The sequence below is a fragment of the Myodes glareolus genome, chromosome 12 (assembly GCF_982192425.1).
Source record: "Myodes glareolus chromosome 12, mMyoGla1.1, whole genome shotgun sequence".
NCBI classification, from domain to species: Eukaryota; Metazoa; Chordata; class Mammalia; order Rodentia; family Cricetidae; genus Myodes; species Myodes glareolus.
In genome coordinates, this window is record NC_142037.1 from 32,424,684 (window position 1) to 32,447,778 (window position 23,095).

At 48.9% G+C, this 23,095-nt stretch overlaps 1 protein-coding gene across 2 annotated transcripts in view; it reads right to left on the minus strand.

Moving 5' to 3' along the window:
- Positions 1-1,942: 1,942 nt before the first annotated feature.
- The window catches only part of Dpysl2 (dihydropyrimidinase like 2), a 105,329-nt gene continuing 84,176 nt past the window's right edge, over positions 1,943-23,095 (minus strand). For both annotated transcript variants that reach the window (XM_048421773.3, XM_048421774.3), the window contains exons 9-14: positions 15,571-15,727; positions 15,093-15,234; positions 13,401-13,571; positions 7,184-7,363; positions 6,218-6,383; positions 1,943-4,519 (exon numbers count right to left, since the gene is read on the minus strand). In XM_048421773.3, the coding sequence (XP_048277730.1) occupies positions 4,428-4,519; positions 6,218-6,383; positions 7,184-7,363; positions 13,401-13,571; positions 15,093-15,234; positions 15,571-15,727 (908 nt within the window). In that variant the 3' untranslated portion in view covers positions 1,943-4,427. The remainder of the gene's footprint in view (positions 4,520-6,217; positions 6,384-7,183; positions 7,364-13,400; positions 13,572-15,092; positions 15,235-15,570; positions 15,728-23,095) is intronic.

Consider the following 23,095-nt stretch of genomic DNA (forward strand, 5'->3'; position numbering starts at 1 on the left):
CGACTCCATCCCTGGCTTGCCGTTCACCAAAGGGCAGGGAAGGTTGGAGACTGAGCAGGTGAGACAACTCCCAGGTCCTGTACTGAGATCCAGGTTTTCTACATACACTCCTGCTCAGGAGCAACACGGGGACTGAACCCCATCCCAGAGGATGGGAGAAGAGCCAGCTCCGCCTCTCCTAAAAGAATGCCTGCTACAGAACCTTGCCTGTGGATGGGGTCTTGGCTCAGAGCAGTGCGAGGCTTAACCACAAGCTCAAGGCGAGGCCTGTCACAGACTTCCTAGCTCGTCCCTCCTATTTTCTCCTGGCCTCCTGGGGCTTTTACGCATGTGTCTAGAACAGCTGTTCTCACCCAGTGAGTCACGACCCCATGGGGGTTGCATATCAAATATTTGCGTTACAATTCGTAACAGTAGCGGAATTACAGTCACGATGTAGCAACAAAATAATTTTATGGCTGGGGTTGGTCAGCCCAACATGAAGAACTGTATTAAAGGGTCACAGCATTAGGGAGACGGAGAACCTCTAGTGTAGAGTGAAATCTACCAACAGGAACACAGCTGACTGGGCTTAACCATGCCACTAGCTACCCGGCCCATCTCTAGACTCTGCCTCCTCCAGCATGCCTCTCGCCACGTAAGAGCGGCCGACAGTGGATGAGACGCTCCCAGCCGCAGCCTGGGGCACGGCTCAGGATCTGGATCACTTTCAGTCCCTGACCAAGTAGATCCACACCTCTCAGTGTCTGAAGGGGCCTCTGTGGGGCCTCTCCTGCAAAGAGCAGACTCCGGAGAGGCTGGGTGGAATGTGGACTTGTGAGCTAGAGCCCACAGGCCCTTCTTGGTGTGGGTAGAGTCTGGGAGATGACGGGATGGATCTGGGCTCTTCCTTATGCCCACACAGGTTCCTCATGTCGAAGACTTCCCGCTCCCCTTTCCCACATTAGTTTGACTTACTCGGTCACAAAGGCAGCCCCACACACTCCACACTGTGGCTCCCAGGAGGACAGAAGCCATTCGTTCTGGAACCACCATCTCAATTAAAGACCATTTCACCCTTAACTACAGTCAATGTTGTGACTGGTCGTTGTCAGTCGTTGTGCTTAAGGGATCCAAGCAGGTGCCTTGATCTCATCTCTTTGCTTGTAATAACATTGTCTTTTTCTTTTCCCTTTAAGGGAGGACCTCATTACATCACCCAGTCTTGCCTCCGCCTCCTAAGTACTTGACTTTTACCCTGGTGAATCATCAGGCTGGGCTTGTATAATTCTGAATTTTACCTCATATCCAATTTAGATGATGATGATGGTATAAGGTGTTATTGGGCTCAGGGATAAACCAACCCTATCATAGGACAGCCCAGGGTGCCCAAAGCACACTCCATTTTCAGCCAGACCAATGTGACCTGAAGCAGGGAACTGAGAGTCCAGCATGCCTCTCACCCTTACCAGCATCCTTCGCTCTGGGCTGAGGCTGGAAGCCTAGGTCTCGTTCTTGGTTTTTACATCACCTCCGCTGAGGTGTCAGGACACACTAGGCAATCTTCTTTCTCTCCTGCACCCAACTAATTGGAAGATTTCCCATAAAAATATCAGAAGGAAGCCCAGCGCCTACCCGGAACACCTGCTTCAGCTCATGTGGCCCCACTTGGATCCCAGGCTTGGATTTGGCTTGGCACTCCTGAAGGCTCAGGGTCTCCTCTCTAGGGTGGGGTTTCAGACACTGATCCTCAGCCTCCCTGACTCTCGGGTCCCCAGGTGTGGCATTGTCTGGGATGAGAACTCATCCTGTCACCAGGGTATCCACAGCAACCTGTGGCATGGGGGTAAGCCCTCAGGAGCTGGTCCACAGGCTGAATCTAAGCCACGCCCTGGGCTTCCCCATGAGTAACTTCAGAGTGGAAGCCGATACACTGTAAGGGTCTCAATATAGACAAAGCCTCTGAAACAACCACATTCTGCTTTATTGGGTGTTCAGTGGTAATATAACACAGACTTCTTCTTAAGGAATAATAAACACGAGACTTGTATTTTTACCATAATTATTTTGCCATTAAGACAGTGGTTACAAAAAAATAAAACAAAAAAATTTAAAAAAAAAAAACCGAAAGTACCTTCCTGGCTACACACATGATCAGCTTTAGCACTGAAAGGTCCCCCCCTCATGGGTCACAATCACAAGTTCAAGGGTTAAAAAACCATCTAGCAGTAAATCCTACATTGATTTAGAGCATCAAGTCACTGCAGTTATTCAGTTCTGAGACACTGTGCTGACTTATCTTAGCATTTACATATGACATTCATTTAACAGACACAGGAAGCGAGCCAATGGGTAAACATGCTTACACGGACTGCGGGAATCTTCAGGTTTGAAACTGTTTGGTTTGGTTTGGTTTTGAAGAAAATGATCTAAAACAACCGACAGGGTCACGGCCCTGAACAAGAAACAGCAGGAAGACGGGGAGAACCGAAGAGCTGCGAGGGTTTCTCAGAACCCAAACGAACGAACAAAAAGGTGTTTTCCAACTTGTTCAAATTTCCTCTCTAAGTGCAGGTAAGGGGGGAAGAAAAGCAAATATATTAAGTCAACCAATGTTTAAAAGTGCCATTTACCTTTAAAACAGCAAAAAATTAACAACAAACCAAAACCCCAACCATTAACCCCAAAGGCAAAATGTGTGGACACTCAAAGCGTCACTGTGTTCTGAGACCCTGCTTTACACAGCAGACTGGATCCGTAAAGGGCCTGTGGACCTAACACTGCTCACACGGACCTGGAAACACATCTGGAAGGAAGCAGGACAGAAGTCGGCAAATAGAGACAGAAGCCAGCTAGTGAAAAGCTGTCACTACGACAGGAAGAGGAGGGGTGACAGACATGAGGTGACATGGTCTCTAAGTGGTGACAGGATCTCTAAGTGGGCCATGCATTCAATTTGTACAGTTTCCTTCCCATGAGATATTGTTTCTTTCCTAAGACAGGGTTTTTTCCTCTTGTAAAACAGAGGCTCAAAGTCTAATTATTCCCCAAGGTTTCCACCCTTAGAAGGGCTTCCCACATCATGTTAGATTTTTTGAAATAACTGGACAGAAAAAAAAATGTTTCCTCCTGCACACACACACACACACACACACACACACACACACGCACACACTGAGGAGACCTAGTGTTCGAGAATTCTCAGTTTTTCCTGGGAAAGGCTGGGAAGGGTTCCTCCACAGAGACACTGGCCCCAGCTTGGTTGGTTCCTCCTCAGAGACACTGGCCCCAGCTTGGTTGGGTCATACAAGCTTGAGAACTGGATTTTCAGATTTGACCAGGAACTCCGTTACTTCTGCAGCCTTCATGTTTCCCCACATGTGACTCTATGCTGGGCCCACACAGGACAATATTGGTGTCATAATCCGGGTCACCCCTGTGTCTGGCAAGCCTCAAACTCAGACACCTCCTGGTGATGGGAACTGGATAGCACCAATCTTAACAGAAACCTGGACCACACAAAACTATGGCTGTGGGTACAAAACTAGGTAGGGTCCTCTCAGGTTGTGCCTGAGGCCAAATCTTCGGAATGCCTGGCTTGAAGGGCAGTCTGCAGGGTAAGGGGAAAGAACATTGTAGGGGAAACACAAAGCAAGGAATCAGCATCAAAATCTCCCCATGCGTGCAGGAGAAAAAGCCGGAACAGACAGATGTGGGAAAAGGGTGAGGAGGACCCTCAAAAGGTCTAATCTGCCGCAAAATCTAGGTCAACGAAGAAAACCCGCCTCTTCACAACAGCTGACCCGGAAGAGTAAGGGAAGGCGATGGAGATGCATGGAGCTTCTCCAGAGGGGCAGCAGCAGCCTGCCAGCCTCAGAGCAGCGCTATGGTTACATAATTGCATCATTAGGATGTCCAGTTCAAGACCCGTGGATTAATATTGAATCAGGCTTTCAATTTAGTATTTAAAAACAAAAAACAAAAACAAAACATCCCTTATCCCACCCCACCCCTCCCAGCCCCACAAAGAAAACCCCTATTTTTAAAAAATATTTAAAAAGAAAAGAAGGCAGCTCAGGGCAATTCACTATATCTTCCCAGGTCAGGAAGGTACTGAACACAGCCGAGGGTGTGGTAGGGCACCCTCGCTGGGATCTGCTTGGTGGTGTACGTCTGCGTGTGAGATGCAGCTCCGTGTTGGGTGGGTGGCTAGGCTAGGCTTGGGTGTGGTGATCACAACTGTGTAGGGACTTGGGTGAGCGAATTCAGAAACTCCAAGGGGAAACCGAGAATGGGGGGGAGGCCCAAGAGGAAGCCCCAGGAACTGGCTGCCCACAGCAACTATCACAGGCTCTTTAAAATTAAAAAAAAAATGGAAGGAAGGAAGTCTCAGAATGTCCTCAGGTGTCCCATCCCCCATCCCCATGTGGCCTGCAAGCCTAGGGGCTTTAGCCCAGGCTGGTGATGTTGGCACGGCCACCAGGGGGCGCCACAATGCGCTGGGTGGTGCGGCGGGGAATGTTGTCGTCAATCTGAGCACCTAGGAAAAAGATAAAACTAAGGTGAAATCAAATCAGACTCCTAAGGTATGCTCAGGTACACTCCCGGGGGGAAAACTGAACCAAGCACACACAACCTTTCCCTTTCTCCCAAACCTCACTACAGGTTCAAACTACAGGAAGCAGAGTGGACCCCCTGCAGCCCATAGGTCATACTTGTTGCAAGCCATCTCTTCCCAGGAAAGCAGTTAGATTCAAGGTTCTAGTGAGTACGGCTCTTTGAGGACCCACGGCTCTCACTCAGGAGGAGTACGAACGGTCCGGGTCAAGAATGCTGGATCTGAAGCTCCCAAACCCAAAATACCCTAAACTCTAAAACTACTTGAGAGCTGACATGATGTGACAGTGGGAAATTCCACACCTGACCTGCTAGGACGGACTGTAGTCAGACCTGGCGTACTAAAAATACTGTATGAAATCCCCTTCAAGACTGTCACATGTATATGAAATACAGATGCATTGTGTGTGTTTGTTTCTTAAGATTATATAATAATTCATATATTATTATATATAATTCACACATATTATTATATATAATAATTCGTATATTATTATATACAATAATTCATATGTATATATAAATATAAATGAAGGGGTAGGGTTCATGCACATAAGTGCAGTGCCTGAGGAGGCCAGAAGAGGGCACTGGATCTCCTGGAACTGGAGTTACAAGTGGTTGCAAGCCATCTGGCATGGTCGCAAAGGAACAAACTTGGATCCCCACAAGATCAGAGTTCACTCTTAACTGCTGAGCCATCTGCCCTGCCCACGTGTTATGTTTGGATTTGGGTCTTAGTCACAAAATAATTCATTATCTACATGATATTTTTCTAATTTTAAAAATGCAAGCTTTTCTTTCACAGAAAGGACTGGCAACCTGAGCCATCTATGTAAATAACATGGCGATAGGCATTGTGACTAATCTCATACTTTAGGGACAAAACTGTGGTTAAAGGGCCTGTCTCCCAAACCAAAACACCTCAAAGAGTCGTGAAAGTGGGAAATTCCTCATCCGTCATGGGCATGTAAAGTATGTTCTAAAACCCAGCAGATGTGGCAAGAAAAGGGAGTCTGTGTAATAAACTATGCTGTTGACCAGCCACGGGACGTGGATGTCAGTCTAAGCTTGGGAAGCTGGGAGAATGGAAGGCCCCATCGTGGGCCAGAAGAAAGAGGGGAAGGAAGTTTCCAAGACAGAAAGTCTACTTTTCTGTCACCGAGAGGATTGTCACAGGTTTTACCCCTGCAGATGGTTCACACATGTCCAGTGGCTTTGTTGTAGGCAACTAACGTGAGCTAACTCAGTGGAGCCAGTGCTGAGACTCACCACACAGGTGAGAGCTGAGGCACAGCAGGCCTGAGTAAGGTGGGCTGCAGAGAGTCCAGGCTCCACACTTATCTGCCACAGTCTCTCTTTAACAATGGACATGACAGACCAGAAACTGTCCCTTCGGTCTCAAAGGGGTCACACACAGGGTGGGTGTCTCAGCATCCCATGGCACAAAATCTGATCTGAAGATTCTGAAGCCCAGTTGGTTATTGACAGATTCACTTCTGGTGGCTAGAGCGCTCCCCATTGGAGAAAGAACGAGACGGCTATTACCTTGCGTTTTCTACAAAGCCTCAGACTGCCTCTACAGAGTTTGAACCTACCCAGAACCACCCAGCCCTGGCCGTACCAGACAAGCTGAATCCAGACTGGTGCAGGTTCCGAACAGGTGGTGCCTGCTGCTTGGCAGGGGACGTCTTAGCCGATGAGGCTGGAGTCACCGTCTTGGGTGTCACAGACACCTCACACACAGGTCCGTCATACAGGCCACGAGGGACCCCTCTCAGCTCGGCCAGCTGAAACACACAATCACCCCACAACCCGTGTCACATTCACAGAGGACATCTGCCCTGAACCCTCCCAGTGAGATGGAACAGTGGCTGAGACAGACCAGGGATGTCTGGAGATTAGGTGACAGGCCAGGGATGCCTGGGGACTAGTCCTCCACCCCATGGACAAGTACAATAGACACAGGATACACAACCAGCCCCTGAAGTTCCAGACCAAAGCCCTCCCTCCCAAGGTGGGTCCTCAACAACGGGTTACTCTGCTGGTTTCTTACAATTCTTTCCCACCCGGTCACATCATCTTTGAACCCTCCAAGAAGCCCCTGATCATACTATGAAGAGGGTCTGGGGTCATTTTCAAGGTCAAACCGTCTCTCTCATCCCACTCTTCTTTTAATTCCCTTAAAGCTCCACCCCTCTCCCACCTCAGTTCCGGAGCGCCATCCAGGGGCTGCTTGCCACTCCCTGAACACACTGTCGGATTTCCACCCATCGCATCCCATCTTCCTAGTGTCCTTTGGCTTGAGAAACTCTTAAGTAAATTTCAAATCCCAAATGTATTCTTCCATAGCATCTGCCTCCGTGATTTGCAGCAGGGGTTTCCTCCTCTGGGTTCTTACCCCGCACTCGTCACCAAAGCTGTGGTCACCCTTGTCTCCTCCACCAGCAGGTTACATGTCGGGATGAAAGCGTCAAGTTGTCTTTATCCTTCTGTCCCCCCGTCTCAGTATTCTGACTCACGGTACTCAGTGAATGCCTGCGGCATTAAACTCAATCTATGGTGTTTAAAAGTTAGCCAAGTCACTCACCCTGCTCCTTGCCTTGATGCGCTTGTACACAAAGTCAGGGAAGGGCTTCCGGGGGATGTAGCGTCCCGAGCCTTCAGTGACGTGGAGCGTGCCATCCTCCAAGACGATCTTGCCCTGGCTGATGACTACCAGTGGGGAGCCACGGCACTCCATGCCTTCAAAGATGTTGTACTCAAGAGCCTGGGGGTAGAGGAGGATGGTTACCATCAGAGCAAGCCCTGTCCCTGTCCCTGGCCCTGGCCCTGGCCCTGGCCCTGGCCCTGGCCTGAACTGAATCAGGCTGTTGAAGCTTACTGGTATACCCCAGAGATGAGCCTGTTCCCGCTAGCCACCCTGGGGACACTCACTTTCTGTCAATAATATAGATTCACTTCCACTTCCAAATCTGAGAGAAAAATAAACATGTAATAACATCGGCAGTACGCACATGCCTCTGTGTATGTGTGCGTGCGTGCATGTGTGCTCGCGTGTGTGTGCATGTGTGTGCGCACGCACGTGCTTCCTCGCACACATGTGTTTGTAGATGCTTTACAAATTAAATTATTCCAGCTGTGTCTCGTGGGGCAGACCTATGAACCAGATGCTCGGGATTCTGGGGCAGCAAGTTCACACACAAGTCAAGGCCCTGACTGAGCGACAGTGTGTTCAAGGTGGTTTTAACGGAGTGGAGATGTAGCTTAGTGGTAGAATGAACTTAGTGGCAGAACCCTTGGAATGCACAAGGCCCTGGGTTCAGTCCCCAGTACAATAAAAAAGAAGGGAAAAGAGAAGCAGAATGGGGAGAGAAGAAAGGGGCTCTTCATTAGCAGAGACCGTGTCCACCAACTCTCCCCCAGTGCCGGCAGACTTCCCAAGGCTGGTGCCTCTGAACAAGGTCCAGCTGAACTGCGAAATGAGGCGGGTTTCCTACAGCCTTGCCTGGATGTCAAGCCTATAAGGAGCTTATGGTTAAACCACAGTCCTCAACACTATAGACTGGTGACAGGTAAAGACATGTGCCAGCCTGTGAGGACTGAGGTTGAGAGTTCTCAGTGACACACAGGTGTTTGGGCGCTCACGTCCTGGAGGGTGAAAACAGGCAGTCTGGCGCCCCCTCCTGGGAAACGGGTGGGAGGCTTTCCTTGAGGGTTTAGAGTCCTCAATGACCCACAGGTGTTTGGGGGGCTCATGGCCTTGAGAGTGAAGACAGGCAGTCTGGCGCCCCCTCCTGGGAAACGGGTGGGAGGCTTTCCTGTGCCTTTGCCAGCGAAGCCCCGGGAAAACAAGAGGCTTTGGGTCAGAGCCATGTCCACAGTTCTCGGAGTTCTGGTTCAGCGTGGGCAGAAGGCCTACAGCTCTTTCCACACGGCTGTCCGCGGGAACAAACGGCTGCAGCTGGAGGTTAGCGTGTGTCACAGAGCAGATGTGCTTCTGGGAAAACTCAGACCAAGAGAAAAAAACGCTAGCGGATCTGTGTTGAGGGCAGGGCCGCACCACCCAGGTCAAAGGCCACTTCTGCTCGGGGGGGGGGGGGGGCTCAGAGTACAGAGAAAGGTCACAATGACATGGCAGCATGTGTCACATGTGGAAAAGCCACACCGCTCCGTATTGGCAGTGACTGCTCTGAGCACTATGCAAAAGCTCCACAGAGAAACGTGGGGCGTTGCTGTGAACAAAAGTGGAGGGGCAGGGCTGCAGGCAAGAGGCTTTACAGATGGATTCCGTGATTCCGGGGGACACCATGGCTCACAGCTACCCCCTGAACAGGATGCTTGTTCCTGGAATCAGAGTTGACTGTGCAGGCGCAGTAGCCTAGGGGTAGCCAGATCCTCCAGGGGGTACCCTAGGTCCTGCGGTTTAGCACCACTGAAGAAATGCCACCCACGGCATTTTCAGCTCAAGGCTGTCTGACCCACACAGGCAGGGAGATTTAAACCCCAAGCCTGCATGCGTGCCAGCTTCCAGTTCACGATCCCGGGCAGGATCTTCTTCCTCACCCCCATCCTCAAGGGCACAGCAGAAGCATGGTGGGCTTTTCCACACCACCTCCCCAAGGACTAACCCGCATCTTTCCGATCCCATTCAAAGGCCATGCCTGTCCCAACTAGCATCCTTATCTCGGGTCCTTTCCTGCACCACGATACAGAAACTAAAGATGTATCTCACCATTGGTTTTGTCTTGTGCATGGCAAAAGACAGGCACTGGGTAACAGTGGTCCATATCACTTAAGCCCTGCCTTAGAACTATTAGATTTCCCCACACGCCACCCTCCCAAGGCTTATATGTCAACAATGACGCAATAAGGGATCTTTGCGTGTAGAGCAAGATGAGAGAATCCTGTCTCCTCTCACATGACTAGGGAAGCGTGGGAGGGTTGTCTAAGATCAAGGTGACGTCTTCCTCACTCCCATCACTTCCTAATTTGTGATTCATCTCCAGACAGACACAACCTTGGCCATGGACCCTTTGATCCAAGACCGGCCATTCGCCAGTGAAGAGACCTTAGATACTTCTTTGCCACACCTAACCTATGAAAGGAGAAATGGCACAAAAGCCCCAGGCTCCTGTCCACTGCTGGCTGTCCTGGACTCGGTCTCCACAAGCACAGGTCCCTGGTACCCGAACCCTGAACAATGTATGCACTGGGGCTAGTGGCCTAGGAAGGAGCTGGTGTGAAGTCTTCTGTAGCCTTTAAAATACCGAGAGAAGCAGGACCACGGCTCTACTAAATCAATGGTTCTCATCCTTCCTGATACTGCGACCCTTTAATACAATTCTTCATGTTAGGATGATCCCCAACCATAAAATTATTTTATTGCTACTTCATAACTGCAATTTTACTACTGTTATGAATCATAATGTAAATATCTGTGTTTTCCAACGGTCTTAGCGAACCCTTGTGAAAGGGTCGTTTAACCCCTCCCAAAGGGGTTGAGACCCACAGATCTGAGTGATTTAAGCCTGGCACGTTCAAAGACGGGATCCCAGACTTCCCGTCATCCTTTGAGAAGGGAGGCTGTGCCACCACTAAGCGTGGGCATTTTTAACGTCACAGGATTTCCAAAAAAATGAGAGAGCAAGTTGGAATCTTGGAAAATCTAATGGAGGCTTAGCAATAGGGTTATGGATAAGTTAGATTTTCCACACTGAAGCCAGACCTGGAGTCTGTTGCTTGTGCTTTACCAGATGAGCAACACCACATAGGCATGCTTAGTGCCAGCCCCTGAAGCAGGAGCAGGCAATGAGGCATTCGGAAGGGCCACATCTCTCCAAAAACATCAGGGCAAGGATACTGCCCTAAAGGTTTAGATAAAGGCGTCAGTCGGCTGCAACTGTCTTCCCGCACCTTCACGCCTCCCTGTTTTCTTTCTAAGCCGAGAGGTCCCGATGCCAGCTACCTGCCCCGTCACCTGTGTCTTTAAGGAGCCTTGGCTGTCCCTTTTATTCCCTCTGGAGAGGGCACTCCACTAAAGAGGACAGCACTTTCTCCACCCCACCCCGCCATGACTCTGTGCACGCAGTGTGGTGGGGGGAAGGGTGCCAAAAAAATGAAGGCTTCTAACTCTGGCTCGACCGCAAAATCACTATGTAACCTTAGACCGGTCACTGAGGCTCTCTGCACCTCTCGTTGATTGATCTTCCCACGCGGGATAATCACACCAGACCCTGTAGTGAGAAGGTCAAATGAAAAGAGTGGGCATGCAAAATGAGACACACGCGGACGAAAGGTTCACCCTCAGGAGGTCACTGAGGATCCCAGGATGGACGATACAAGTTTGAGCAGGCGTGGCACCAAGGCTAATGCCAAACTAGCAAGGTAAGACCAGCCATCAACAAGCAGTCCAGCAGTCTGCCCACGAAGCGCCCACCATCTCCGGACCCACAGGGGCCACAGAAGCTGGCACTGAGCCCAGCATGCCACACCCAAACCCTTCAGCCCAAGAGAGAGGATTTAGACTGGGGAAAAGCCCAGACCTGTCTCAGAAATGCCTGGACCTGCCCTACGCCGCTACGGCACTTGGGGCTGACCGTCCTTATGGTTTCGGGCCCACAGACATGAGCAGCGGGAATTGTGTTCCCTGTGACACCTGCTGGTCACTTAGAGCTTCACTCAAAGAATCGCTCCACTCATTAAGAACTCACTTCCAGCCAGGTGGTGGTGGCACACCTTTAATCTCAGCACTTGGGAGGCAGAGGCTGGCGGATCTCTATGAGTTCGGGGTCAGCCTGGTCTACAAAGCAAGTTCCAGGACAGGCTCCAAAGCTACAGTGAAACCCACTCAAAAAAAAAAAAAAAAACCTCACTTCCACACTTGACTCCAGATGCTCCAGATGGGACACAATGACACAACCCCTACACCCAAGGCTAGGGAATGCATGGAAGAGGGGACAGTGTAAGAGCCAGAGGCACTGCTGTGAGACAGTATCTGCTGACAGAAAGATTGCAGCCATTACACAATAAGGTCGTCTGCCCTAGATCACACTGCCCTGCCGGATGGAGGAAAGGTTCCCAGAGAGCTATAGGCATTCAGTGACTGCTGAGACAGGGAGGGAGAGCCATCCTTTCTTCAGGGATTAGATTCTGGGGAGTTTGCCAAGTCTAAGCGGTTAGCTCGAAATGCGCGTACACATGGACAGCACTAACGAGACTCTGTATCACTGGTGTGTGTGTATGTGTGTGTGTGTGTGTGTGTGTGTGTGTGTGAGTTTGAGTCAGGTCTGTGTCAAGACAACAGTACTAATGCATCGAACTCTTAAACAACAACCAAAACTACACACACCAACAGTTTCTGTAAGAAGCGGGGAGACAACTCAGGTCAAGATTCAAGTGAGCTGGATTTTAGAGAGTTATGGACTTGAGGTTTTCAGATTAGAGATGCCCAGCTACCAACATTCAAGCAAATATATGAGAACCTGAAAAATTCTGAAATCCAAATGCCTCTGATTCCAAGCATTTTGGGTAAGCCCTACTGAAACTCTATTATCTTTATCTGCCTTCTTGGGGAACCAGTTGGACAGAATCCCAACAAATGATGGTTCTAGGGACTGGGGAGCTAGGTCAGAGGTTAAGAGTACTTGCTATTATAGCCAGAGGGCCAAAGTTCAGTTCCCAGCACCCACACTGGGCAGTTCATTAGTACACTTAACTCCCGGTCCAGGGATCTGGTGCCCTCTTCTGGCCTCTGCAGGCAATGCATGTGTATAACTTGCAGGACACTCCCCACCCTTTGGCTATTTCTAAAAAGTTTATGTTAAAATTTAAATACATAACTTCCATGCTCTTTTATAGCTCAGTATTGTAAGAACTGTCTCTTGCTCATATGGCTAAAGCTAAATACATTATCAAGATGGGGAGAAAATAAGATTTGAGTAATGAGCTGGCACAGAATACTTTATTAGCTTGGTGGAATATATACATGTAGCCCCAGCAACAGGGAGGTTGAGACGGGAGGATAGTGAGTTCGAGGTCAGTGTAGTATATGTCATGAGATCCTGTCTCCAAAAACAGAAAGTAAAACACCCATCCAAGGTCCTTCCCTTACCCACTTGGTGTTCGGTACATTTAGCGCTATCTGAGGAACTGCTGGTACCTGATACCTCAGCTTCCTGCTCACTGAATTCACAAACTCTCAGAACACCCAAACCTCACTGAGCCCCTGGTTCTCAGGTGAAACACTAGGATGTTAATCCCTGAGCTCCGTGACCAAGAGCGTCCCCAATTTTTACAAGCTATTAAACTGTGACCCCATGTCTGGATTATTTCTTCTATGAAAGGAGAAGTCAAAATTCCTTTAGGACAAGACGCATAGCTATCAATCAGACCTCAGGGAAGGGGGACACAAAAATGGAAGTGCCCATTGGTCACCTCAGGAGTGGACACTTAACTACTCTCTAGCTAGGTCCCTTGAAGTAAGCCCACCACAAGAGGTACTACCCAAACCACAGCAATAGGATGATGCCTGACTTTTAGAAGCTTCTGGGGTTCTAATGTCACTCTAGGGACTCTAAGTGTCTAAGGACAGAGGCCATTGCTCTGGAACATGGACAAGAGATGCCGTTTCATGGACCTCAATAAAGAAAGCAAGAGTGTTGGTCCAGCCCTGGGAAGACTGAAGCCACAGCACACCCTGGAGAAGCTTCACTCCTATCCAACTGTGGTCCTGCCCGAATCCCTGGACTGGCCCTGTCTCTCGGTACCTGCAGCACACTTGTCTACCCACGATGGGCAAGCCTTACACTGTTGTGCGTCTTGGCAGAGATAGTCTTCACACTGTCAGGGTCCCAGATGACCAAGTCCGCGTCAGATCCCACCGCAATGCGACCTTTCCGGGGGTAAAGGTTGAAGACCTTGGCTGCGTTGGTGCTGGTCACAGCCACAAACTGGTTCTCATCCATCTTCCCAGTGACCTGTGGGACACAGGACACATGTGTGTATGTGCACATGTGCACACAAATGCACACGCACACACAGGGAGGGCAGAGGTCAGAAAGCTGAAGGTGGACCATGTTCGGCAATAAAGAAACATGTGTTGACACGCAATGCACTCTGGGATTTCCCTTTCAGCAAAGACAGGCATAGGTCTGGGCTTCTAGTCAACAAATCTCAGGCCAGGCTGGCTTTCCTAGATATACAGTAAGGGCTGATCATTTCCTGAAGTCCTTCCCTTCCATACCTGCTCTAAACACTAGAGAACAAGGAAATGAGTGTCCATTAAGGGGAAGAAAAATTTTTAAATGACAAAAAAGGCATATCAAAAAATTCATTCCGGCAGAGAAATGAGTGTCAAATAAGAAAAACGCAATTTACTAAGTTAGTTGTGTTTTGAGTTTCTGCTCTTTATACTCACTGAGGAGTGTCATATGCCATGCCAAGTGTCATAATCTTTGCAGGAGGGAGTTTAACAATATGATTTACAGTCTTTAACAGACTCCCTCTGACCTGGCAATGTTACTTCTTGAAACTTCTCATAGTTAAAGATGTACCCAAGGATATGTCTATATGGAGACTCATCTCAATTTAAAAAAAATAGAAGGAACACCAATTTTTAGTCAAAGAATTATAGAAAATTGACCGTTTGGTGTTAGGAAAAAAAGAGAACCTTATCTACCATTAAAAATCAAGCTGTCCATTGGGTGCAGTGGCCACACCTTTCAATCCAGCACTGGAGAGGCAGAGGAAGGTGGATCTCTGAGGTGAAGGTCAGCCTGGTCTACACTGCTAGTTTTGAGCCAACCCAGGCCTCCCAGTGAGACCCTGTCTCAGGAAAACAAACAAGAAGATTAAAAGTATGTTTCCTGTATTTCATGTGGGTTTAAAAACGATAACAGTTTCATGATATATTAAGTCATGGGCAGTGAGGTAGTGTGTATGACGCTAATGTTACCTGAAAGCCGACACGACACATACTGTGCACACATGTGCTGGCAAAAACGACACATACTGTGCACACATGTGCTGGCAAAAACTGAAGACATGCCCCAAAACGCTCACCGTCGACTAACTCTGACACAAGGTGATTCTTACTCACATAATCTAAAGAAGTCATTAAGAATCAGAAAACCTGTTACTATATTTTAAAACATAAAGTGAAAAAGCTTTCAAACTCCCGAGGTCAGTATCCGCCCAAAACAGGTCAAACAAGCCTGTGGTGGGCACATATATTGAAGCCTGGAAGTTCTCCAACACACTCCCAGAGTGTGTCAAAGACTGCCGATTGGGTGGGTCAGCAGGGACTGAGGAAGCTATCTCCTCATTGACACAGGACTTAGATGTCATATTTAGAAGGAAATGAGCTCCTAGGAACTGCCTTGGAAATACCATCTCACAAGTTCGAGTTTCTAGAATGTTCTCACCTGGCCAACACTAGCCCCACACCCACAGAGACAGGCACGTGCCTTCAGCAGGACAAGAGGGGAATCAGTCCTTACCACAGCTTTGTCCCAGATGACGGACATCCGCTCCTCTGTGCCGTTGGTGCCCTCGGGAATCAAAGTGAAGTTGTCCTTCCCCACAGCCTTCTGAGCAGTGTTGAAGGTACAGTGGGCGCTGCCAGTGACCTGGAGATCTCCACTGGAAGGAAACATACGACATGAGGCTTCCTAACAGCTCAGGGTACCTCAATCTGACTGGTGAGATATTTCCTAAGTGATGTCCCACCAACCATGCTGGCGTCCTTCTGATGCCTCTTCAGACCCTTTAGTTGGCTCTCAGAATGACCCAGGTTCCCATCAGAATTTCTACCCAGGATGGTGACACAATAACTCCTTGCTCTCACTTATTAACCCCAACTTTGGTCAGTAAGGGTCTATTTTTAGACGTGTTCCCAACCACCACGCTGTCACCTGCTGGGTCATTCTGGTCTGAGGAGATCTAGAGTGTAGCTAGGAACAAGGCACCAATACTCACCAGGACAGCAAGGAGTTGAGAAAGTCTGGAGTGGTTGGGTCGGGGCTCAAGGGTGGGGAGGTGACAAAGGCAGCGGCCTTGGCCCAGTTCTTACTCCAATAATGAGAGCCATCAGTCCCCAAGCTGGCAGTGATGGGCTCACCATACACCACAGTTCCTGAGAAACAGATGCGAAGGCTCAGTCCGACACCCCATGAGTAAGAGATCACTCTTAGCAGACATTACTAGGTGCTTGGCACTGTGAGATGTTCTCAGCATTCCCTCCCTGGGGATACACCCTCATCTCATGTTGATGACACCCACAGCTGGAAGTCCAGTACCCTAGGCAGCCAAAGCCACCAAGTCAGCACACACTAAGATGCCCTGCTCTGTGGACTCAACGCTCTCTCCTGAGACAATCCTAAACACTATACATGTTGCATACCACTGATCTCCAACTCAGACGGCTTCCAACACCCAGGCCTCAGAACCACCTAGAATCTCCTTTTTTTTTTTTTTTTTGGCTGATGAGTGGATCATCTTTACTATGCAGAAGGTGTCCTCCTTGCTCATACCTGACAGCCCTCTCCCCACACCCTTTACCATGTTTAATTCTAGCTATAGAGCAGAAATCATAAATGAAATCACAAGGCTGAGGTATCAGAGAGCGAATAGTGGCAGAATCTTCTAGAGATGCCTGGATGCCTAAGTGGCCACACAAGGGGAGCCAACAATAGCAGCCATCAGAGCCACAGCGGACTTCATGAGAATCTACAGTTAGAGTCTCTAGAAACCTGGCCTAACTTCATATGATGTCCAGGAAAGAATGTCAGCTCCCCAGATGTCCAAATGGTGCCTTCTCCTTCCAGAGGAGGCCTGACAACCGGGGCCACTTACACAGCCTAATGTTCACCTTGTATGTCTTAAATGCACTCTTCCCTTGACAGGCCTCATCCCTTTCCTGGCCTATTCCAGCGGATTTTAGGTTTGGGCTTGCTGTCCCAGTTCCCCATGCAGGCTCGGTGACACTGTGACACCCGTGGCGTGTATAGACACTCCATCTTCACACAACAGTCTCTGAATACTATTCTCTTCCACACAACCCCTCTAAGAACCTCTCGAGTCATGCCTTTCATGTTTAGACAACAAAACAAAACAAAACAAAAAACCTGCCTTGTCCCCAAACTTCACCCATGTCCCTCATGATTCAATGCCAATCTTTTCTTTTTTGCCTAGCTGAGTCTGGCCTTGGACCCACTACATCTGCAGAGGATGAACTTGAACTTCTTATCTTCCTGTCTGGATTCTGGAGAGCTGAGATTACAGAAGGGTGCCACCAGGCCTGGCTTTTTCAGCCTCCCCTTTCATGGTCCAGGCCCCACCATTCCCCTAAGCACCCTACACCCACATTATCACCCACTTTCAAAGTGTTGAATTCCTGACAGTGACACCTGGATCACCTTTCTGCCTGCACACAGTCAGCATTCAACATACCGAACGATCATCTTGCTGACTGCATACAGTAGGTGCTTAACGAATATGTGTCGAGCCAACCCGGTGCTCTAATGTTTCGCTAATTCAAAGGCTGAAAGCTGGAACTTGCTCTCAGGTTACCCAAATCCATCTGCCTCTGCTGCCCTCACCCAGGCAAGTTTCTTTTCTCTAAACACGCGACCCACCCTCAAGGCCAAATCCTTCTCAGTCAGGAATGTGTCTCCCTTCCTCTCCACAGTCCTTGCAGAGGCTTATCACTGGATAATAGCCCACAACACCCTCTTTGCCCAGACACTCAAAACTGGCTCCAGGGAGCTGCCCCCTCCTGCCTCAGGAATGTCACAAAGAAGTGGCTGTTTAGTGAGAGGGTGTTGGGAGGCCACAAGCTGCCTCCTGTCCGCACTCGGTAACAGCCTCCAGGCAGGAGGGAGGTTTCTAGAACCAAGAACAAGCATGCAGAAAGGAGACCCCTGGAGGAAAGAGCCAAGAGAGGGACCCAGCAATCCTTACCTATGGGAAGCTCTCCCAATAGAATAGTTGTACAAGCGCACTGGGCACAGGCCCCCAAATGGAAAAAGACCTCATAAAGCAGATGCCAGCTGTTAGCTGTTCTTCAGGCCCCTTGTAAGGTGCAGCAGCTGAGTAGGGGCAGCATTGGCTCCTAGAGGAACTTCAACAGAGCTGATGAAATCTAACTCCCAATCCAGCCAGGCCTGCGAGTCCTGCCATCCACTGCCCCACCTCTGTTCAAAAGACCCACAGCCAGGTCTGCGAACCCTGCTGCCCACTGTGCCCACAGCCCTCGGGGTACACAGGTGTTGTCACCATAAGAAGTCAGAACGACAAAGGTGCTCGGAAGAGAAAACAACATCTCATCTATCTGGGAAATACACATCCCCAGGACGGCCTAGAATTTGTCCTCCTCTGTCCTGTGACTGAGTCTGCACCTCCATCCTGGCCCTGGAAATCTGACTGGGGGAGCCCGCTACTAGAAACAGACAGGCTTTGTCGGAGACTGGGGTGTGAGTGTTGTGGGACCGGGTCCCCTGCCCTCTGCCCCCCCCCCCCTTAGCATAAGCCCTTATGTGACAATGAACTCAGCCTTTGGCCACTGGAAAACACAGGATGGGTCAGAGCCTCCAAGATCACTAGAGACATATAATTTCTTCCTTAGACCATCAGAGTGAGGACTCCGGGCCAACCCAAGATGAAGCCATGAAAAGACCTGCGGAGAGGAAGTCACAGATTTTTTTTTTATTTTTTTATTTAGGTGTATGTGTGTATGCCTGCCTGTGTATGAATATGGAGATGTGAGTGGGTGTGCCAGCAGAGACTAGAAGAAAGTCTTAGCTTCCTTGAAGTGGAGTTACAAGTGGTTGTGAGGGGTCTAGTGTGGGTGCTGCAAACCAAACTGTCTGGTCTTCTGCAAAAACAAGAATTCTTCACCGATGAGCCACGTCTCCAGTCAGGCCTCCTGAGGGAGTCCGAGGTCCTTACCAGTCTTATTTCTACTTTTTGGCTCCACAAATTAGGTAGGATAGGACCATCGTATCCAAAACCTCCACCTTCAGGGGAGTGTGGGTCACACAGTGCTCTCTACCTGTCCCACGTACAGCCCCACGTCAGTGACCCAGAGCCTTGCCATGGGCTCCTCTCCTTGCCCTATAAACCGTGTGCTGGAAGAAGCCATGGACTGGCTTCCAGGGCTCAGTCAGACCACAGACACCAGTGAGCTGCCGTGTGCCAGCCATCATTACTACTAATAATAATAAACCACGAACAGCTTAATTGGCCTTTTTTATGCTCCTCTAAATACACTGCTGATGCTTTCTTGGCGGCCGTTTGTAGTTTCTGATTCTCTTCTCCAGGGAAAGTCTAAACTGAAGGATATGACCCCAAGCCAGACTCTGGCAGACGCACTAGTCAGGCCAGGAATGCAGGGGCTGGGCGGGTGATGTTTATTCACAACCAGCCCCAGGCCGAGCACATTCATGAAGAATAACTACAGGCTGGGGTTTGAAAATGTTTGACAGCTCCGGGCTCCAACAGTTTGTCATTTCCCATGAAGGAGGAGCAGGACAAATCCAAAGCAAGAACAATGGCAAACCACGTGTAGGGAGCCTTAAAGCTCAGCCACGGAAGCCCAGGGAAATGAGACTCATTGGAAAGGCAGAGAGACCCACGTTACTCTGCCTTTCTCTGGGAGTGCTCGGGCCACAGCCCCAACCAACTGCCTGTGGACTATGCAGTGAGATGCTGACAGCAAGGATGGTTCGGTTCTAAAGCAACAAATTGTGTGTGTGTGTGTGTGTGTGTGTGTGTGTGTGTGTGTGTGTGTGCCCGTGTGTGTAGTGTGGGAAATGAACGTGGGGCAGGGAGTTGCACATATAGAAGACAGTGTATCTCATTAGCCTGGAGCTCTCTAAGTAAGCTAAGCTAGCCCAGCTGGTCAACGAGCCTGAGATCTGCCTCCCCAACACATTACAGTCATGAACCACCACACCGTTTTCTTTACATGAATTCTGGGAGACAAACTCAGGTTCCTGTGTGTCTATCTCACTAGTCCTTTTATTATTTTTTTTTGAGTCAGTACCATGCTAAACTATAGCCCAGGCTGACCTTCAACTAACAATCCTACTTATGCCTCTTTTAGGCTAGCCTTAAGGACTATCCCTTATAGTCTCACAATCACAGACTTCTCATGAGCTGAATCCCCATCCCTGTGCTGGGATCACAGGCATATACCATCCCTTGGGACGGTAAACAAAATATACAGGGTAAGTTTCCTGAAGTTTCTAGAATTGATTCTCTAATCTGAGGTAATTCAGGGGCACTAATGATTATTTTATAGTAAAGAAAACGCATGTCGTCCATGCCACCGTGGCATGATGAAAACACCACTGGGGACCCTGAATCAAATACTGCTACAAGGCAAGGCTGTGAATGTTGTATTTGATGCCATAGGTAATTTTTTTTTAATTAAAAGACTGGTTGGTTGCCTCTACTGGGGCTGGTCAAAATAGGTTGGAAAGAAAAAGAATGAATTTATGGATTCAAATTCCCAGGTCCAGAACTGGTGCATGAAGTCCTTCTGTATATGTGCTGCTTTTATTGCTTAATGAAAAAAGAAACTGTCTTGGTCCTGCCCAAGATGTAGGAGGGGAAAACTAAACTGAATGCTGGGAGAAAGAATGGGGAATTAAAGGATACCATGTATCTGTGGCTGGGAACAGACGAGCCAAAACCTTGCCAGTAAGCCACAGCCACAAAGTGATACACAGATTTTAAAAAATGGGTTAAATTAAGATGCCAGAGCTAGCCAATAAGAAGCTAGAGCTAATAGGCCAAGCAGTGATTTAAGTAATCACTTAACAGTTTCTGTGTGGTTATTTCAGGGCTGAGCAGCCAGGAGCAAACAGTCTCCTACAACATTAAGCCACTCTTCTCTCTACCCTGAAAGAGCCCACATAACCTTACCAAAGTAGAGCACAGGTGACTGAAAGTCAAACCCAGGATCTTATCCTTCTTAACTGAATTACAATGCAGTCTGAATTCCCAGCCTCTGGGGCACAAGCTGTTCATTGACTAGGAAATGCTTCTATCTCCATACAGTCTTCAAATGTGAGCAGCACCCTTGTCTATCACCTAGGTCTCCAGCCTGTGGGCCTTCTCTGAAGATTTCACATTCTAGCTCCGCTATAGCATGAGCCAAGGCCTTGAAATAAATCCACTTCTGTTTTCCTGTCTCCTCCCGCATCTTCCAGTGGGCTGTTTCTCTGACTAATGGATTCTGCTAGGAGTTTGTGACACTCACAACCCAATCCACCTGCCACCCTCAATATCAAGTCTGCTTCAAGATTACTACATGGTAAATTAGTTTAACCCAAAGGACTCCTCCTCAAGGTGAAGTAGACTTCATAGCTCATGTGAGCACAGGGTTTTCATGACACCCAATAGTCTTCCCTGTTGGCCTGCAGGTCAAGAGAAGTCTTATCCTGGATTTGGGTTTAGTGTCCCTTAGCAGTCAAGACTATTTGAATATGGCTGTCCCTTGGTTCTAATGATGGGTAAGGAGGGGCAAGAAGGATGCCCATGGGGTGACATCAGTAGGTACTGCCCATAAGTTACCATTCCCTCAGGAAGGGATCTGCAGCCACCCAGGGCTCCTCACGTGAGCGAAAGGTAGCCTGAAGAAGTTCCGGCCCTGACACTCAGGGCAAACAGAGGGCAGAGGCCTGGAATCATGGCTCTAACTTCCCACAGGCTGGATGTTTGGGAACAACATGTTCAGTTTCTGCATTTCAATTTCTCTTCTGTGACATGAGTTTATTAAACCAACCACTTTCCACATTCTCCTTAAGAATAAAGCCCAAGCCATGACTTGATGATACAGGCCTGTAATCCCAGCTACTCGGGAGGCTGGGGCAGGAGGGTTACAAATTCATGGCACGTCTGGGCAACAGAGTAAGACTTTGCCCCCAAATACAAAGTGAGATAAGGTACCAGGATAGAGTTCGGTGAGGTTGGTAAAGGGGTGTCCTGGTGCACAGCACAGAGTAACAGTGGCCACAGGGTCACTCAGAAAAGGCAGGCCACACTGTGCTCGGTCTAGTTTGCATACAGCTCCAGCCCCCGCTGGCATTTCATCCCATAGTCTCCTGTCTGTCTCATTTCTCTATTTGCCCTAATGTTTCCAGCTTGGACATAGGACCAAGTGGGTCTGTGGGTAGGGAGGCTATGGCACATGAAGAGTGATAACTATTGTTCTAAGTCCTTCCCGTAGCCTGAACCTCACAGGTTCCCTATCCTGTCTTCTAGCCCTGCCTGGTCATAATGGCACTGATCACTCCCCTCACATCTTTCTGCCCCTGCCTCACCCTCCCTCCGAGGGCAGATGCTTGGGGTCAAGACCACTTTCAGCTCCTGGCACTGAGGCCTGAAGGGTCGCATGGGGAAGATACAAGAACATCTTCATCTGGGCTCGCTGAACACATTCCAGGTTAAACCATCATTTCAAGCCTCAGTGGTAAGAATGACTGGTTACTGGGCACAACTCTCCTCTCATTATCTCCTTTAAACACAAGCATCCCTCTGTGAGGAGAGTCACGATCACAGCTGTCCCTTCGCAAGTGAGAAACAAACCTAGAGATGCTAAGTCACATGGCTGTAACACGTGTAGGGTCTGGTCCTGATCAGTGTTATTAATCCCAGGGAACAAACCCTCAAACAGCCTGCTACTGTGTCCTTCTTGGTGTTCAAGAATATTTGTTTCAAAAAACTAGCCTACAAATAACAACCCCAGGGAAATGAGACAATAATGAGGACCCTAAGAGAGACATACACGGATCTAATCTACATGGGAAGTAGAAAAAGACAAGATCTCCTGAGTAAATTGGGACTGAGAGGATCATGGGAGAGGGTAGAAGGGGAGGGGGAAGGAAGGGGAGCAGAGAAAATATATAGTTCAATAAAAAAAATTAAAAATAAATTTAAGAAAATATATATTTGTTTCTTATTACCCAGGCCTATGCTGAGGGTCAGGTTCAAGTTTCTACCTGAACTAAGTCCCAACCCCATAGAGACCACAAGAATTTTATCTACTAAAACAATCCCCAAGAGGAAAAGTGAGCTGGTCAAACATTAACATGGAGATTTGGAGCCTGAAACTATACACTCAGTCATCAAGTCCAGCTCCGCTCTTCCGAGCTCTGACCTTCGGAACAAAAGAAAAAATAAAGGTTTCTGCCCCAGGCTGTCTCCTGAGGAGGTTAGGAAGTTCCAACAGGACGGCAAGAGCCTTCCCAGGCCTCTACAGGGCCAGAGCCTTCTGCTGTGGAATTCCCCAGTGACTTGGGGCTGTCTGAGAACAACAGCTTGAATGCAAAGGCCACCCTGAGAAGAACGGTATGGGCACAGCTGGATATATGCATGGAAGGTTCTGGAACAGAACTGGTGGAATTTCTTCCTTTGAGGACCAGGCTCAAAAGTTAATAAAAACAACACTCTGCTCTGGTCCCCAAAGCAAAATGCCGGAGTGAAACTGTGTGCTTCA